An 18,888-nucleotide genomic window follows, 5' to 3' on the forward strand; every position below is an offset into this window, starting at 1 on the left:
GGGGAATCATGTCCATGCCCTACAAACAGTGTGGTGGCTACCTTCAGCCTTCCCAGCCTTCCCAGCATCCTCAGCTGTGCGTCCGCATTTTCCCTGGAGACGAAGACAGCCTCACTTCATCAGCTCCTCAGCTCCATTTCAACAGCAAGTATTATTTTGTCATCAGGTTGAATTAATGCTAGCTCATCGCATCGGTGACATAGACAGCTGTTTCCAGGGGCTCATGGAGACACAACGTGTGTTTGTAAAGGGGTGGAGTATTGGACTGAGCATTCTCAAGTCCAGGCCGGCGGGCTCAGGAGCAAATGCTGACAAAAGTGAACTTAAAGTCGCTGGCTCCTGTCAGCAGACAGCAGTCGGTGACCTGGATATGGGCTTTAAATGGGAGTTATCCCTGAAATTGGGTTCATAGCCATATTAGGTCTAGATTTTGACAAGAAAATACAGAGCGCCAGATGCAGGAAGAGTTGGAACCAGAGACCCAGTACGCACTCACACCTGACCACGCCGAGGTCATGGGGGCCACTGACCCCGGCTGCGGCAGCTCCAGGTCTCTCCATTGTCACTTAGAGGTTCTGGCCTTGTATGAGCCGTAGCTCCGTGATAATGAAGTCCAGGCCTCTGCCTTTGTAACCCGTGTCAGGAACTCCATAGAGCACCATTTTGGAGTTCAACAACATCCTTTCGGCCACTTTGAATCCTTCGCTGGTTGAGTCCAACTGAAAGATACTAATAATTGAACACGTGCCCCATTCCCCTCATCTGACTAATCCGCCGTCACTCCAGCACTGATGGCTTCGCGCTCATTTTATTGGTGAAGAAACTGTTGCTTGAAGGTATTAAGTGACTTCTAAAGAGCCGAGCCTGCAAACGGATGGGCAGGCTTGTCAAAGCAGCTGTGTCTGCACAGGATTCTTGGTGGCCCTGGGGACAAAGGGAAATGAAGCGCCAGCAGGCGTAACCAGATAGAAATCATAGACCTAGAGAGGTCAAGAGCCCAGTATTGACCAGAGTACTGTAGCCCGGTGGCTCTCAGCCTTCCCCATGCTGTGGCCCTTTAATACAGTGCCTCATGCCATGGTGAGCCCAACCATAACATTATTCTCATTGCTACCTCATAACTGTAACTTTGATTTTGTTATGAATCCAAATGTCAAGATCTGATATGCAGAATACCTAGTACATGACCCTTGCAAAAGGGTCGTTTGTACCCCACAGGGGTCACAACTCACAGATTGAAAACTGCTGCTGCAGAGGTTTGGGGAATGGAAGTGAATTTGATCCTACCAGCTAAAACTTGGACTTTTTAAGCCATTTTTTAATTCTCATAAACGGCTCCATTTCTGAGGCGTTGTTTCGCTTTGCTGTGTGGTGAGCACCCATTGCTTTCCTCCTCTTGTGCACTGGGGACTGCGGGGCTGCCCGGAGCACTGTAGGATACAGGGCATCCCGGGACACAAGGCGAGCTGGGCTCTGACAGACTGCAGGCCCGCAGTGGCCAGAAGAAGCAGCTGGGCCTGGCCAGTAGATGGTCCCTGTCCTACGTGAAGGGAAGAAATGATGGTTTGGACACAGCAAAGACCTTCAAATAAATCTTGTAAAGAAGACGTCGTTGTGCTGCTAGAAGAGCTGGGTTTACTCTTCTCCTGAGAAGTGATCGGGCACCTTCACCATCACTGTCACCATCACCGTCACCATCACCGTCACCATCACCGTCACCATCACCCTGGCTTGCTTTTCAAGGATTTCCGCTCTGTGCTTACAAAAGCATTTGTTGCACTTCAGGTCTGGGTGTGGAGATGCTCTGAAGCATTGCTAAGAGCTCCTGTAAGAAGCAAAGAAAAGTTTCAACCTTCATTGGTATTTTAGGTGACTTCTTGTGCAATAGGAAAAGTAAGGCCCTTCGTGCTGCCTGCTGGCCTTGTGGTCATGTCCTGGGGATAAGGATTTGCTGTGCCCCGCCCTCATCTGGGTTCGTGTTAGTGTTAGGATCGAAGCTGCTGCATGAACCGCTAGGGACTGTTGGCATTAATGTCTCTAGAGGAAATGCCTGAGGGTTTGATATCTGCCTGGCTGTTTCAAGAAGCTGCGTAGCTCATTCCTTCATTCATGTGCACATTTTATATACATGCAAATGTACATATATATATGCTTGGATATACTGTTTATAGTGGTAGCTTGAGGTTTTTAATTCACATTTTTCAGATGACAAATGTGGAGCATTTTTTTCTTACTTATCTATTAGCTATATGTCCATATGTCCTAGTGTCGCTTCTAGTCTGCCATCTGGTTTGTATTGTTTGATAATGTGCTCTCTCTCTATCTCCCTCTCTCTCTCTCTCTCTGTGTGTGTGTGTCGCTCTCTGTCTCTCTCGTTCTTTCTCTCTTTCTCTCTCTCTCTGTGAGTGTATGTGTGGATGAAGAGAGAGAGGGAGAGAGAGAGAGAGAGAGAGAGAGAGAGAGAGAGAGAGAGAGCACTGTGGTGCTGGGTCCTGAAGCCCTCTTCCCTCTTCCTTTTGAGCGCTGAGGAGGCCGCTTATATTCTGAAGACAGATTCCCTGTCACGTGAGCAATGTGGACTCTTCTCCCCCAGCCCCCAGCTCATCTTCATCTTCTGAACATGGAAAATGGTTTTAATTTAGATAAACCGAGATTTTCCTTTCCTCTCTATTGTCATAAACATGTCACATGTGAACACCTTTCTTTTTCTAAGTTCTAGGTAACGGAAATGTACTCCTGTGGTTTCTTTTAACCATTTTGTACTACATTTAGATCTTTGGTCAATGTTTGACGACATTGGTTTTATTTTTCTTTTAGGTGTGACATTTAAGTTGACATTTTTACTTTTTTTTCTCTAGACATCCAATTGCTCCCAGAACCATTTGTTGAAAAGACTGTCCTTCCTCCATTGAGTTGCCTTCACACCTTTGCCACAAATCAATTGGCCATATTTGTGTAGATCTATTTCTGGAGCCTGTTCCATTGATCTCCATGTCTGTCTCAATACCACACTGTCTTGGTTACTGTAGCATTATAGTAAGTCCTTGAGTGGCCTTGAGTTGGTGGCCCTGTGGTTACTGTAGCATTATAGTAAGTCCTTGAGTCAGTGGCCCTGTGGTTACTGTAGCGTTATAGTGAGTCCTTGAGTCGGTGGCCCTATGGTTACTGTAGCGTTATAGTGAGTCCTTGAGTCGGTGGCCCTATGGTTACTGTAGCAGTATGATAAGTCCTTGAGTTGGTGGCCCTATGGTTACTGTAGCGTTATAGTGAGTCCTTGAGTCTATGGCCCTATGGTTACTGTAGCAGTATGATAAGTCCTTGAGTCGGTGGCCCTATGGTTACTGTAGTGTTATAGTGAGTCCTTGAGTCTATGGCCCTATGGTTACTGTAGCAGTATGATAAGTCCTTGAGTCGGTGGCCCTGTGGTTACTATAGCAGTGTGGTAAGCCTGCTTTTCACATTTGTGTTGGCTAGTTCACTTACTTTCCATATAACATCTAGAACTGGCTTGTCTTTATCTCTTAAGAGCCCTGCCAGGACTTTTTACTTTATTCTTTTATGTGTTTATTTAATTTTGGAGATGAGAATTGTAAGCCCTGTAGCCCAGGCTGGCCTTGAATGTTCCGTCTTCCTGCTTCAGCACCCTGAGTGTGGGGATTGATGTTAGGTACATTGTGTCTTAGGTGAATCCTGGGAGAGCTGACCCTTTACTGAGAACCATCCCTTCTGTCTCTCTGTCTCCTTAGGGTCTCTATAATATTTTCATCATCATATTATGGATTCCTTTTTGTTTTTCCTAGCTCTCTATACCTTTTGTTCTTGGCACCAGGAGGTATGCATAACAAATGCTGCTAAATAGGAAGGTGAGACCCCAGGCATCCATGCCTGGCCTGCCGGATCCTGCGCTGGGTCATAAGGGGAAAGGATGTCCTCTCCCACTGCTGTCATGGTAGGGTAGTTGTGGACATTTTGTCAGGTACTTATCATATCGAAGAGGCTCCCTCTCTATTTGCAGAGCATTTTGATTGGAAACAGAGCTTGGGTTGTGTTATATACTTTATCAACTGATATGATCATCTGCTTTTTCTTCTGTAGACCATAAACAAGGTAGGGTCTAGAGAATGAGCTAGTAGAGAGAAGAGATTTCCCATCACATTCAGAACCATACACCCTGCAACTGGCCTTTCTCTGCAGCTATTTCCACACGGAGACTGACTTCTAAACTTAGTTTAGCTCCTGGGATCATAAAGGGGGAAAACAGAAAACGCACTGTTGGTCTGTGAGAAGTCCAGCTCTAGACTTCCTGACATCTGCAGGAGTGTGTACCTCTCAGAGTCCAGAGGAGCTGTGTCTGTCCTTTAACTCAGATGAATGAGGGGGTGGAGTGTCGTTCTCCATCCCACGTAGACATTACCCTTCCTCTCCCGTAGTTACAGATGCTTTCGGGTGACTTACACACTCTTTAAGCTTGGAGAATTCGGCTCATATGTTATGTTTTAATATTGCTTATGTTGTACCTCCTCTTTAAGTATGAGCAATAAAAACTACAGGCCAGAATTACATAAAAATAACTAAATCATGGCAATATATAAAAATGATCTATAAATTGTTTCCTTGGACTATATTATTCATTGTAATCATTTAAAAAAAACAACCTATGTTGTGAATTCAAATCAAGTTTAATTATTGAAACTTTCTGAGCTCTTAACGTTACCCATCTCGGTCAGTCAGGGATTGAAAGTTCAGACTCCCGTGACCTAGCAAGGAATGCAGAGAGAGGGCCCCACTGTAGGGTCTGTAAGGAGTCATGAAGACACTGGAAGTCACAGATCTCAGTGGACTTGACTTGGGTGAAGCTGTGGCCACATGAGGTTGACTTGAGACCCCTGTTAATAAAGTGGAATTTTAGTAGATGCTTGTATTGTATAGAGAAGAGGAAGCAGGGAAGTCCTTTGTTTAGAACGTTAGAGGGAAGATGCCCTGAAGCGGGTGGGTGAGGGCAGGGGAGGTGCCCCTGAAACAGGTGGGTGTGGGCAGGGGGAGGTGCCCCTGAAGCAAGTGGGTGTGGGCAGGGGGAGGTGCCCCTGAAGCAGGTGGGTGTGGGCAGGGGGAGGTGCCCCTAAAGCAGGTGGGTGTGGGCAGGGGGAGGTGCCCCTGAAACAGGTGGGTGTGGGCAGGAGGAGGTGCCCCTGAAGCAGGTGGGTGTGGGCAGGGGGAGGTGCCCCTGAAGCAGGTGGGTGTGGGCAGGGGGAGGTGCCCCTGAAGCAGGTGGGTGTGGTTGAGCATCTGGAGCCTCCGTAACACTCAGGGCAAAGAGGTGTGCCAGGGAGGGAGTGCAGAGCCAGAGAAGGGTTGTCCGGTGACATTGGAGAACTGTGGCTAATCCACAAGTTGGAACTTGGAAGAAACAGAAAAATAGGGATCATATTCCCACCATTTAAGGTTGTATGTATACATTTCAAGTCTATTGGGTTTTAAATCCCTAGACCATGGGGGTAGCAGAACTGATTCATCCATCTTCACGGTTTACAGGAAGCATCCAGTTAAGAGTTCTGTACATCGAAGGGACACCAGCAGGAGCATTTCTAAGGAATCCTAAGGAACATTTGCTAGTGCACGGAAAATCCGTGTTCAAGACCAAGTGTATCACTGCCCCTCTGTGCTGCCCAGTGCTGACTGTTCTGCCCTAGCTTTGCCTCAGGCGCATGTAGCAAACATTCATTCTGAATGAAGAAATTCAGCTTCTTAAACCTGTACTCTTCTGTTTCCCCACCTCTAGGATCAGAATTCAGGCTATCAATGAAATTGGAGTCGGACCCTTTAGTCAGTTCATTAAAGCCAAAACTCGACCGCTACCACCCTCTCCTCCCCGGCTGGAGTGTGCTGCGTCTGGTCCTCAGAGCCTGAAGCTCAGGTGGGGAGACGGTAGCTCCAAGGCCCACGCTGCTGATGACATGGTGTACACGCTACAGTTGGAAGACAGGAACAAGAGGTGAGACGGGTGAGCGCGTGCCCGGCATGTCTGCGCAGCCGTGGTGTTCGTCCTGTACGCAGTCCCTCCGAACCCCTTGTCCTCCTTATTCAAAGAAGGGACTGGGGAGCTGACCCCTGCACTGTACCCAGCACTGTGCCCTCTGTCCTTCCTCTGGAAAGAGCCCGGTCTCCCTCATGACAGTGGGTGCATGTTTGCCCCTTTATGAAGTCAGATGATGGAGAGAAATGATCAAAACATAAAATGGTCAGATTCAAGTCCCCACTGCACAATAACATTATGTTAGTCACAAGTGCAGCGGGAAATAGGACCCAGGAGAAATGGTGTCTCTTTAAATATTCAGTAACCATCAGGACAAACATGTTTACCAATCTGCAATCACTGTGGGTGATGTACAGATGGGGATTGCACTCTAACTGTGGGTGCCGTGATATCAAATTAACCAGAGCAAACAAGAGATCTGTTTCTGACAAGACCTTGTGCCTACAAGATACTTGGCGTTGTAGAAATCAAATCTACACTTTGGCATCCTGTTTACTTAACCCAACTCCCATTTCCTCAAAAAGTGGCCAATCAGATGACAGGAGCAAAACAGTAGTTAGGAATCATTAGATGCTCGGCAGAAGTTCACGGTGACTGAATATTCTGTTAGTGAAGATCCTGATCAGAGACGGGTTGAAGGGAGGGTTACCGGAAAACCAAGGTGGTGATGATGACTCGGTGTCCACCATGTTGCCACATGACGTGATGTTGGTACACAGACGTGTTGGGCCACATTCATAGAGAGCTGCCATGGGACACGTGCCTGGACTAGTCAGCATGTTTCTGGAAACACAAAACCAGTGCTACCTCAGGGGGTTGCCCCCCTTGTATCACTGTATGTTTTACCACATTGTGTATCAGGGCCTTTGACAACCAGCTAGACACTGAGTGGATAGTTGGCTGAGGAAAATCAACTAAACCAGGAGACGCTGAGAATGCGAGGGGCTAGAACTGCCATTCGCATCCACTATGCAGAGGGGCTGGAGGGGGCACAAAGACGCACCCAGGTGCTCTCTCAACTCTTACAAAATCTAAGTCATGGTAAAGACCAACATTTAAGGATCCAGGATGCCTCCTTGGCTGTCCTGTTTCATCCTGAATCTCATTATACAGCCTGCCTACCCATTGGTAATGTTCCCGAGACTCTGGGCCACATGGGACCAGCATTGCCTCAGGTAACAGTGGCTTTAAGAAAAGTGGCTCTTGACCTGAAGGAAGGAGAACCGTGCAGAGGGCATGGCTGGACCCTGAGCTAAAGGAGAGGCTGAGGCTGCATCCAAGGTAGTCACTGTGCTAATGGGAGCAAGAGAGGACAGCCCACTTTCTACAGTGTTTCAAAGAGATTGAACACCTCAGTCCATCCAACGGAAATCCCTGAAATGTGAGGCTACATTAGACACAATGCACAGTGCCGCGTTCCGCACAGTAAGCAAGGAGATGTGTTGTCGGTGTTCTCTGGAAGCGCTTACATTAATACAACGCGGGGTGTGAGAGTTGGCGTGGAAACTGAAGGCAGATCTTCACACTGAGCACAGCTCTACCTGGGGATGGTAGTGTCTTCCTCTTCATCTCTGCTCGGGTGCAGCGTAACCAAATAACCACCCTCTTACATGAGTACCACTTCTTAATGGCAAAAAAAAAAATTGTTGTTGCTGTTTGTTTTTAAAGGTTAAGTTGCAGCTCTTTGTTGACATCTGAATGGAAGTAAATATAATTTTCATAGAAAGAGGGGAAGGAAGGAGGGAGGGAGAACTCACATAGTATTAACTCATGGAAAATTCTAGAATGTCATGCCACAGGGGGAAAGCATTCAGGGAGTTGCACCATGAGCACACAAACCAGGATTTTCCAAGGTGAGAGTTTGACTTAACCCAGGAAGACCAGGTGTGGGGAAAACAGTACATTTCTCCTTCTGGAGACCAAAGATGAGGCCTAGAGCACGAGGCAGTGAGGCTGCTCCTGACAGGAAATCAAAAGCACCTGTTAGAAGCAGAGGCACTGACCCTGAGGAGTGTTTTTCTTTGGATCTGTTCTCCATTGGGTCATCGTTCTGCCTGGAGGAAGTTCTCGGCCACAGAGGCCTAGGAAGAGCACATGTCTGTACCAGGAAAAGCCGTCATGCAAGCGGCGTTCAGTGCTGGGCATATTCCCACACCGTAGCTTTCCCTTCCAGGCCTCTGCTCCTCTTAGAAACAGAAACAACCTTCCTCGGGGACACTTTCTAGTTCCCCCAAAAGAAAAGGCACAGAGGGTTGACGCTGGCCCCTTACTTGTCAGGGAACCTGGAGAGCCTGGGTAGCAAGGACCCCTGTTCTTCTACAATCCTCTCTTGTTGGGACAGCTACCCAAGGGTGCTTGGTATGGAAAAGTGTGTAGATGGTGGTCTGCCGTATTGAGAGCAGCTCCTCTGCCTGCAGCAAAAGCTCTGGGGGAATTTGTACAAATGAGTGTGGCTGTCATGAGACCCTTGCACACGACAGACAGAAAACAGTGCAGGGTCCAGCAGTCAGTGCATGCTCGCTCCTGCGAGAGGAGGGTGGGGTGGGCAGAGGGAGGGGGTGGGGGGGTGTAGAGAGATGCCAGGGCTCACCTTTCTCATCAAATAAATCACTCGCCTAGATAGAACTGGCAGTTTAAGAAATTTGACCATTAGGAACAATATTTTTCTTAATTTTATGAGCTGGAGTCCAAATTTATCTTTCCTAAATTAAATTTGTCAGTGCTCTCAGAAAGTTATTAAAATGATGGGAGTCGTGAGCGTAATACATTCTTATTCTATTTGTGGAATAGTTTTCCTGGGATTTAACAGGATGAGGACAGCCTGACTTTAGTCTGAAGATGACCTTCCCCCATGTCTGGAAGCGAGAGCTCATGCCCTGTGAAGGCAAGCCTCAACCTCAGCTCTTGACTCATAGTCAAGGAGAAAACTTGAGTATGTCACAGCCTTTTTAGCAGTGTGTGTGTCTTCCTTCCTTCCTTCCTTCCTTCCTTCCTTCCTTCCTTCCTTCCTTCCTTCCTTCCTTCCTTCCTTCCTTCCTTCCTCTCTCCCTCCTCCTCTTCCTCCTCCTCCTTCTTCCTCTCTCTCTCTCTCTCTCTCTCTCTCTCTCTCTCTCTCTCTCTCTCTCTCTCTCTCTCTCTCTCTCTCTCTCTCTCTCTCTCCCTCCTTCCCTTTCCTGTAAACAGAAGGAATCCTGAAAGTCAGCTTGGCCCAAAGCCCTGTCTCATAGTAAATCCATCAAGAATTCAGGCATTCACTTGACTCACTATGTGAAAAGTTGGTTTTCTCTCAGCCTCTTAGTCAGAACGTTTGTTTGCTGTGTCTTCAAGCCCTCGGTCTGCAACATTCCTGGTCCATATCCATGAAACAGCCCTATAGCAGCTCCATATCTAAAGGACTAAGTCTACATCTAGTATTTGAATTATGATTATTCAAGTAGCAGGGTTTTTTTTTCTTGAATTACTACTGTGTGCTGGAGCCTCGTGCGGTATATGGTATTTCTGCAAGAGCTTATCTTGCTGAGAAAATGAATTAGCATTAAACAGTGAACAGACAGTCCAAGAGATTTTAATTTCAATAGAAAAGCAAAAATTAGATTAGTTTGGCCTTGCAGTGATTTGGTCTGTTATTCTTAACAGATCCAGCACAGAAGATCTGAATGATTCTAGTTTCCATGCTATGCAAGAAAAATACACACCCTAAGTAAACATTCTCATGAAGTTAACCTAATAGCCACACTAGAGGGATGGGGCCAGCTCGTAGGCTACAGGCCATAGTGCTGTACTGACAATTCAGAAAATATATTTGTCTGTGTTTCTGGAATGAAATGTTGCCGGTTCTAATGAATGTTGAATCCAGCCCTCTTCCCACCGTGTTCTTGGTAACTGCACGGTACGGAGGCAGGGGGACTGTAAATTCCAGGAATGTGTTTATCCATAAGCTATTGCTCAGAGTTTTGATCAGCCAGCCAGTGTTTTTCAAAGCAAGGCTCCAGAGCGGTTGGGCAGGGGATGAGGCATCTTATGGAAAGAGTGATCACTGCTTGCACTCCCTTGTCAGCCGTTGGACCTCTGACACTTCCCACACACACAGCCGCTGGGGATGCTGGGGGCTGTGTGATGCTGTCAGTGTTGCCGCCTGTGGACTTTTACTGATATAAAACAAAACGCCTGTGTCTTTATGGCTTCAGGGTTCCTTTAAACTCCGGGAGAATGCACGTCAGGGACTGAGGAGGGGGCTAGAGCCCAGATGAACTGCCCTGGCATTTCTCTGCTGCTCAGCTGAGTCCTGCTTCCATTCTCAAAGGCATCACTAGAGTAAATGATGGGCTGTGAGGTCCAGAGCCCAGCCCAGGTTCTCAGCATCCCTTTCCTTCATATCTCTGGACTGAGTGATTGCTGGGAAAATGGTGTATGTCCCCAGTAGCAGCTACAGTCCTCAACACCCATGCCAGATCTCTGTCCTAACCCGAGACCTGCTACTGAGTTTTTAGATGACCAGAGATCATCATCGTGTGCCTAGGCTGCTTTTTACCTCAGTTTCCCAGCACACATAGTACATATAATGATGTCTAGAACTCCAGTCCCTAATTAATAGACAAAAAAATATTTTAGGGACATTTTAGTGTCTTAGAACAAAATCATAAAGATTCATCATAAAAATAAAAAATATTGATAGCTTGCTCAACTTTGGGGCAAAATGCCTTAGAACCACCAGGCCTAAACGTGATAAATGACTGACTTGAGATCTAATTGGACCCAGAGTACAATTGCTAACGGGTTTCTCCTCTGAGTTACTTTATAAATAAATAGAATGAAAATCAATACCATCAGTGCATTAAGGCAAGGCCTGCAGTAGACATGGATAAACATCTGGAAAACGCCGGCACTTACATACTCAGAGGCAAGATTCATTCCACATATTTGAAACCTACATAGAAATCTGGGAAGCTTCAAGCATGAGAGAAAAACCTTAAAAATGGTGAGGGAGTGCTTTCTATGAATGTAAATGAAATTCTCTTTGAATACATCAATGTCTAAAATGCAGTTTAGACAATAAAATGTCAGCATAGGGTTTCTGTTCATTCCTTTCCTTATAAAAAGTTAGCACAGGGCTGAAAAGATGGCTCAGCAGTTAAAAGTACTGGTTTCTTGTCTGGAGGACCGAGGTTTGATTTCCAGCACCCAAACAGCAGGTCACAACCATTTATAGTTCCAGTTCCAGGGGATCTGGCGCCCTCTTCTGGAATCTCTGGACACCAGGCTTGTATGTAGTACACATTCACTCATATGAACAAACGTAAAGTAAATAAATCTGAGAAAAATTAAATTGACATCATTAAGTATAATGGAATTAATTTATTTCTTTTTGCACGAATGTATAAAAATCCAATTCATTAGCCAAAAAAATTGTTACTACCTAGTTCATTCACAAGTCGAAAGACAGTACACAACCAGGGATAGAGGTAGGAGGCTAATTAACCCTTTTTCCCCCTGCTAGCCCTCTGGAAATAGCTTCTGGCATTGTTCATATAAACATGGACTCTCACCAATATCAGCATCTGTGTAGAAAATGAATTCCCTGCCTGAGGTGTCCCCGCACAGTGTCATCTGTGACCACCTGCTTCTACACGGAGCAGTAGGACTCTGTGTTCCTGGCTCAGCGAGGCATTTACTGTCCATGCTTATAATATCTTCTATTTCCAAACACCGCTTGAGTGACATAGGAAGCACACACACCACTCACTCACACACACACACACACACACACACACAGGCACAAATGCACACACAGCTTCCTTCCCTCCCTCCCTCCCTCCCTTCCTCCCTTCTTCCCTCCCTCCCTCCCTCTTTCCATGGAGCTCAGGGAAAGGAAGGACCGCGGTAAAGAGGATGATGACCCAGAGTTGGTAACTCCAGCTGTGCCTCGTCTGTGAACAGCTGCCGCTGTTGTGAAACCTGTTTTGAAGGGTACCACTGAGGCCTTTCATGAGCTACAGGCCATGTTAGGTCAGCAGGTTACTCATGCCGGGTAGTTAATATCCATGAGCTGTAGTGAGCCTAAAGATTGCAGGAGCAGCAGTACAAACAAAACCCCTAACAAAGTCTTGTTTTCCACAACGAACTTAAGATCTGAATTATTCAGAGAATTCTTGGATAGTTCTTTTCAAAAGAACACTGTTTTAAGAAAATAGTTAAAAGTAAATTGTTTCTACATGGTTTTCCTTTGCCCAGCAATGATTTAAAGTAAAAGAACACATGAGTATGTCATGCGGCTGAATTGATTCCATCCATTTCACTTGAGGCAAGCATCCCTCTCACGAAGACCGTTCCAGCCTAGAACACCTTGCTGAGGAGTGTGGCTCTCCGGGGCTTTCCCGGGACTGTCCAGAGTCTGCTGGTTTGTCTTCACAGTGTGTTTTGTGTTGTGGAATTTTCTGATTCTTTCATTTAGATTGTGTCAGAATTCCTGTCAAGTAAGCGCAGTTGTTAGGACTATCTACAGTGAAGATGGCCAGTTCTGTGCTCAGGCTGAGGTTCTGCATGTCTCCGTGCTCCTGGGACTGCCGTCCTCCCTCCCTGTATCCCTGGAGGACTGTGACAAATGGAATACGCAAAAATTGTAGTCTTTATTTGTGAGACTGTTTAAGTTCCCTGCAAAATTGAGAGGTGCAGAGATCTTCCCGGCCTCCTCCCCCACATCCAGGGTGTCCTCCCCCACGTCCGCGGCCTCTCCATTTTCAGCCCACTGCAATGGTTCCAGTTGGCAGGCCACAGGAAGTCTAGCCCGCCTTTGGCTTGCTCTCACTGTAACTCTCCTATCTCCCTGACTTTGGACACGCACCCACCAGTGCACTCTCTCAGAGGTGTGCCATTGCCCTGAGCAGAGAGTCGGGCCATCCTTAAGCCATTGGGACACTGGCAGCTGCAAGTCCCACACACATTTGTGACCGCGTAGTTGTTTGTATTTCAGGAAGGACACTCAGGATCTGAGAGAGTGCATCAGGCATTCAGCATGGCTGCTCCAACTGAATGCTGCCACAGGGTCCCTGCCCACATCCCCTGGCAACCCTGAGCACGAGCAAGAGTCCAGCATCTCTAATGAAGCCCCCACGGTCCTGTCTGAGGCTAGTACAGTGCCTGGCCTAGAGTTCCCTCTCCTCCCGCATAGCCAGCTTTCTACCCAGAGAAAGGAGGGTCATTCTGCAGCCACCCGAGGTATCAAGGTTTGGTCCCAGCACTAGAGGAACTGACACAAAACCAGAGAATTCAGTCCCTGTCTTCTTAGCCAACCCAGCCATAAAGGGTGCTCTGGGTAGTGAGATGCCCTGCGGCCTAGTCAGATGGGAAGCAGCAGCAGGCACCCAAAGCTGGCCTCTGGCAGGCGGGGGGTGGGGGGGGGTGATCGTGACATAGCAGAGTTAGCTTTGACACTTCTCATACCCGCCCAGACCTCACAGCCGCTCTGTAAGCGTCACTCCTGCCTCATGCGCGTGCGAAGCTGGGGCGCAGAGAGCCTACACACCTGGCTAGTGTGGCCTCGGGACCAGTTCTCAGCCTGTACCAACTGGTTCTCTCTAGTGCCTCGATCTTAGGGGTGGAGAGAAATAAAGCCCTTTACCCCTTTACAGTTTTCTAATGAAAACCCTTAGAAAGTCTGTGACATCTCCATGTGGCCATACCTCTCCTAGTAAGGTAAGGAGGAAAGTCCTCAGAAAGCATTGGCCGCTCCATCTTGCTTCGTTAATTTGGCCTCCTGACCTTGGTCCTGTGTGTCCTCCTCGTGACTCACACACCCCAGGACACACTTCCTTCTTCCGTTGGCCCTCGTGTGACACTAATGCTGTTAGGGTTTGGCTGTTTGGCCTCAAACCCTTGAAATTTTTGTTCCCCTCCCAACCCATCCCCACTTCCCTCGGGGGCAAGCCTGGGCTGTGTCCTCCATTTTGCCTCCCCTCTCGAACTGCGTTGTAATGGCTAAGTGCACAACATAGGTGTTAGTTGCCACCTAGTCCGCCCATTTCACACACAGTTTAAACCGAAGGAGGAGAGGCCGCCTGCCCCCTTGCCCTCTTTGTGGGAGTGGAGATCAGACAAAGCAGCCACGGATTTCACTGAACCGAGCCCACCCCTTGCTAAAGGAGGCAGTGTACTAAACAAGGCGGGTCACAAGTGTGTTGGCTTTGGAGTTCTGAAGAGGGAAAATTAGCCACGTTCCTGACATTTTAGCTTCTTCCACTAGGACTTGTGGAACCAGAACCCAGCTTGCCATCCTGAAGGCCAGATGGAGGTCCCCAGGCGGCCTCTTGTGGCTCCCGCCATCTTACCTGCAGCTACCCTTTCTGTCTCCTACCAGCTTTTCTCACAGATGAGGGTAACTGTCTCAGAACCTACATCGGCAGCTATACTGCCTAACGACACATTCATCCATGCGCCATCACCATTAGCCATTTCGTCAATGCTTTTTGTATAAGTTGAGAGTGCCAATTAAGTACACTGCTAACTGCTACAGGAGCGCACAAGAAACGAACAAACGGAGCGGAGTGTAGAAAGAGCGCGTCTGGGTGGACTTGAGAGTCGGATGCACGCTACTGGCTCGGGTTGGATCGTAGTGTGAAATCAGATCCCTGAATTCGCCTCAGCAAATTTCTTAGTGACTTTGAGTGCCTCTGCCTAGGAATATAATTGAACATTGGCACAATTAGGAATCGAACCTATTGTCTAAGGGAAAATGCTGTCTGTCCTGGGAGTGTGGCACAGCTGAAAACCATTGTCCAAACTCTTAAAAGCTGAGCTTGCTGGCACCATAATTGGGATTTAAGAGTGTCACTTTTTAAGCCGTGACTTCCATTTGTGATACAATTAAGGGCAATTACTCCCGTTGGTGAGTTTAGCCCAGGTGAGCTGAGTTAATAAGTAGCCGCTTGCCTCTCCATTAGCTGGGTGTCTTCATTAGGGCAGTAATGTGTGGAGCGTGCTAGGCAGGTTGCCATGGTTATTTGTAGGTTTCAACCTGAACTCTGGCATCCCTTGAAATTAACGATGTTCAGCCTTCAGTAAAAGATACTTCCTCCTGAAGCAAAACACAGGGAACATTAAGTGGATCTGCCAGGGCTTAAGAACTCAGTAACTAAGGTTAGAGGGGGTGTTAGATAGTGATGTTGACTGACAGGTTTTTTTTTCTCTTCAAGTTGTCAAGTCTGTCCATTTCGCACCACCCCACCCTCCCATTTCCACAAAGTTGCTGCTGCCCTCCAGAACTCCATACCCCAGCACACCCTCAGGGCGGGCCCCATTCAATACCAGGTCTCAGGAGCCAGCACACATCAGCTGGTCAACAAGGACTGCTGGGTGCACGCCTTCTCCTCCTCCCTGGGCTGCACCAGCACCAGCCAGGCATTTTGAATGTTCTGTTACCGAGCACCTCCCAGTACTTTCTGAAGACCGGGGTCTCCCCAGATGCTATGAGAACAAACGCTGGGCACGACCAGGACTGTGCGTTTGGAATCATTCGGTGTTGGTTCTCAAAGCATCCCAGGACCAGTGAGGTTTAAGTGCTGAAGAACTCACGAGAAGATACAGGAACGAAAACAATGCAGTTTTTGAGTGACGGAAGCACATTTTATAGCCCACTCCGGTTTCATGGGGTGGTGGGAGTTAAGCTTTCAGGATAAGCTGAGGAAATACTTAAAGTACAAGGCATTACTCTTTTAATTCACGCTTTATGTAATTGTGTTTCGTGAGAATATTAAAGGGTCAGCAAGATGGCTCAGTGGGTAGAACTCGCTGAGCCTGCCTTCCCGGAAGAGGAGTAAAGAACCAACTGTACAGGATTATCCTTTGGTTTCTGTGCTCATGCACATGAGACACACATACAAGTTATAAATTAAAATCTTTAAAAAAAATACTTAAATTATCAAAGAAATGTTAAATAGTGTTGGACCAAATGGTAAAAGAAATCAAAATCTGCCAGTCAAACCTGCCCAGTTGGCCCAAGCCATTTTTTCCTGTTATTTTAATTACCCCACTGATAATTCTTTTTGCCTTTTTATGTATTTTCTCAAAGACACATGATCGTAGATGTTCTTTTTGCCAACTCAGGGAAGGGGTTGATGAGGCCCTATGTGAATAATGATCAGCAGTTAAAGAATGTCTAAACATCTGTTATTTGGAAACTGAATAACTACATCTTATTTTTCCATTGCTCCCTGAACAGTAACCTGATTGCCACGAACCACAATGAAACCCTTGGAAATTCTGGTTCTATTAGTGAATGAAAACATGAACAACTAGTGTGTCTGAGTCTTCATTCTATTCCTGGCAAGTGCTACCCTGTGCGTTTCCTTTCATAGGAATTGTCCTTGAACCCCAAACCACATTACGTAGCAACTGGGTGCTTCAGATGACAGGAAGCACTCGTCAGCTTAGCCCTGATCTTCCTTGAGTGTGCCTCACAATTTATCACCAAGAGAAACCCGGGTGCCTAATGGAGTCTGCCCCTCTCTCTCTCTCTCTAGGTTTATCTCAATCTACCGAGGACCCAGCCACACCTACAAGGTCCAGAGACTGACAGAGTTTACCTGCTACTCCTTCAGGATCCAGGCAACGAGCGAGGCAGGGGAGGGGCCTTTCTCAGAAACCTACACCTTCAGCACAACCAAAAGCGTCCCTCCCACCCTCAAAGGTGCGTAGACGCAGACCCTGCTGCGCTGTCCAGGGAGAGTGCAGACGCACCAAGTCTACAAGTAGGAAACTCAATTCTGGCCATAAATGCAATCTTCGTATTTCTAATAGCAAGATGAGATCCACATTTCTCAAAAAAGAAATCTGTGTGGTAGATAATCTGGAAGAAATGCCAGATATGGGCTATTCTTTATAAATGCAAAAAAAATATAGAGAGTAGAAGGATGTTCTCATCCTCAAATATAATAGACAAAGGAGCTGACATGAGCAGCAAGTGGAGGCTGATTTAAGATAGACAGCCAGAAATGGTTCCCAGGTCTCCTTCCCTAAAGGCACTCAGAGGTTAGCATTCATCTCTGGGTGGCTTCAGTGCCTGGAAATTGGAGGCCAATTCAGGCAAGTTGCCACTGCCTTGTGAGGGCACACCCTCCCCCATGGAGGACTCTGTTGGAAACCCTTGGCAGCCCACTCCATGTCCCTCCTGAAGTGTTCAAGGCTTCCCCATTTATTCTCTTGAAGGAATCAGGTCCTGCAGAAGCCTCAGAATGACATCTAAATCACAGAGGGTGGCCAGAGCCACTCTTGCTAGGACCAGCCCTCTAAGCCTACCAGTCTATAGTGACAGAGATAGGACTGAGCCGGTGCCAGACATGCGTGGCAGGGCTGATGGTGACAGGAGACGAAGCTTGCACTGTGCTCCCGAGCCTTCTCCCCTTAGAAGCCACACTCTTACACAGGTCCCTAGAACTTCTCCTTAGATAAAGCAGCATTGTCTTACCCAGCTAGTGCCCAAAATGGTCCTGCTGTTGATGTGTGGTGTGTGTGTGTGCGCGTGCGTGTGCGTGTGTGCGTGTGTGTTTACCTGCAGGGCAGCTTTCATATGAAGTAGTTGAGGCCCTCTTTGTCCAAAACACAGCGTCAATTACAGGAAGTAAGGGGTCACCAAAACGTAGGTCCTGCCTGGCTCCAGATCTGCCAGGTTCAGTGTAGCTCATTCCAGGGCTACTTCAAGCCTCCGCCCTGCTCCCCTGCCCCACCGGCACCTTAGCCGATTCTCTGTGTGACACGTGCTCTTTCAGCAGTAAATGCCCAGCCCTTGGGTGTGCCTTTACCTCTGGGCTTTAGAAAAGACAGGACCTGAGTGTGCTATGCCTTACTGGGGAGAGGGGTGCGGTGCCTAGCAAGTGTGTCGCAGGCTGTTGCTGCCAGCCTAGAGTCCATCCGACATTGGGAGTGAGCCTTGAGTCTGTGACATTGGGAGTGAGCCTTGAGTCTGTGTGACACTGGGAGTGAGCCTTGAGTCTGTGTGACATTGGGAGAGCTGAGTTTGCCTCAGAGTCACTCTTCAGGGATTCCATGGTGCTTTGCCTCGTGGGGGCAGGGTCCCCAAGCACCGCGTGACCCCGGCTCTTCCTCGGCTCCTTCCTTCAGGAAATTGCTGCCTCAGCTGGACATCTCTTAGTCTGGTGAGGTTTCTTATTTAGTTTTCCATAAATTGCTTGTCGTTTTAGCTGAGTAATTCCAATAAAGGCTCTTTTAAAAAAAAAGTTTTTATTTTTCGGAAATAAAATCATGTCTTACAGGATGGCAAGTAGAAATGACTGCCTTGTGGGTTGGGAGAGAGGAAATGGACATTCTAGTTACAAAACAGAAAAGTTAGGAGGTCTCGGTCTAGGCTGTAAATGGGACAGAAGCTATGAGCATCTAAAATGCGTAGCATTTTAAGGCCCAGGATGCATCTCACCAGCAAGTGCTTACCTAGCACAGGTTTGACCTCCAGCCCACACACGGGGAGGGAATTGATTTCCAGTACTTTACTACAGACCAATTTAGCTTCAGATATGAGAGACAGAGCCGATAGATGTGTGAACTAAGATATCGATGCAGGATGGCATTGCTAAGCCCTCGGTGTTAGTCACATGCTCAGGTTCCTCCCCACTCACCCCATAGTATGTTCTCTTCTCCTTATACTGTTGCTTTAGTGTCCTTAGAAAGAGACTTGATCTTTATTTCCATACCCAGAGAGTACCTAGTATATGGAAAGTGCCCTAAACCTTGAGAAAGGTGAGCATCCTTAGGAGATGGGTAGATGGACGGACGGATGGATGGTGGATGGGTGGGTGGATGGATGGATGGTTGGTGGGTTGATGGATGGATGGATGAATGGGTGGATG

General features: G+C 47.5%; 1 protein-coding gene across 6 annotated transcripts in view; it reads left to right on the forward strand.

The window, feature by feature from the left end:
- The window catches only part of Fndc3b (fibronectin type III domain containing 3B), a 293,040-nt gene that overhangs the window by 263,538 nt on the left and 10,614 nt on the right, over nt 1–18,888 (forward strand). For all 6 annotated transcript variants that reach the window (XM_052180717.1, XM_052180723.1, XM_052180720.1 and 3 more), the window contains 2 exons: nt 5,780–5,992; nt 16,549–16,715. In XM_052180717.1, the coding sequence (XP_052036677.1) occupies nt 5,780–5,992; nt 16,549–16,715 (380 nt within the window). The remainder of the gene's footprint in view (nt 1–5,779; nt 5,993–16,548; nt 16,716–18,888) is intronic.

This window comes from Apodemus sylvaticus, chromosome 4, assembly GCF_947179515.1.
Source record: "Apodemus sylvaticus chromosome 4, mApoSyl1.1, whole genome shotgun sequence".
In the NCBI taxonomy this organism is placed as follows: Eukaryota; Metazoa; Chordata; class Mammalia; order Rodentia; family Muridae; genus Apodemus; species Apodemus sylvaticus.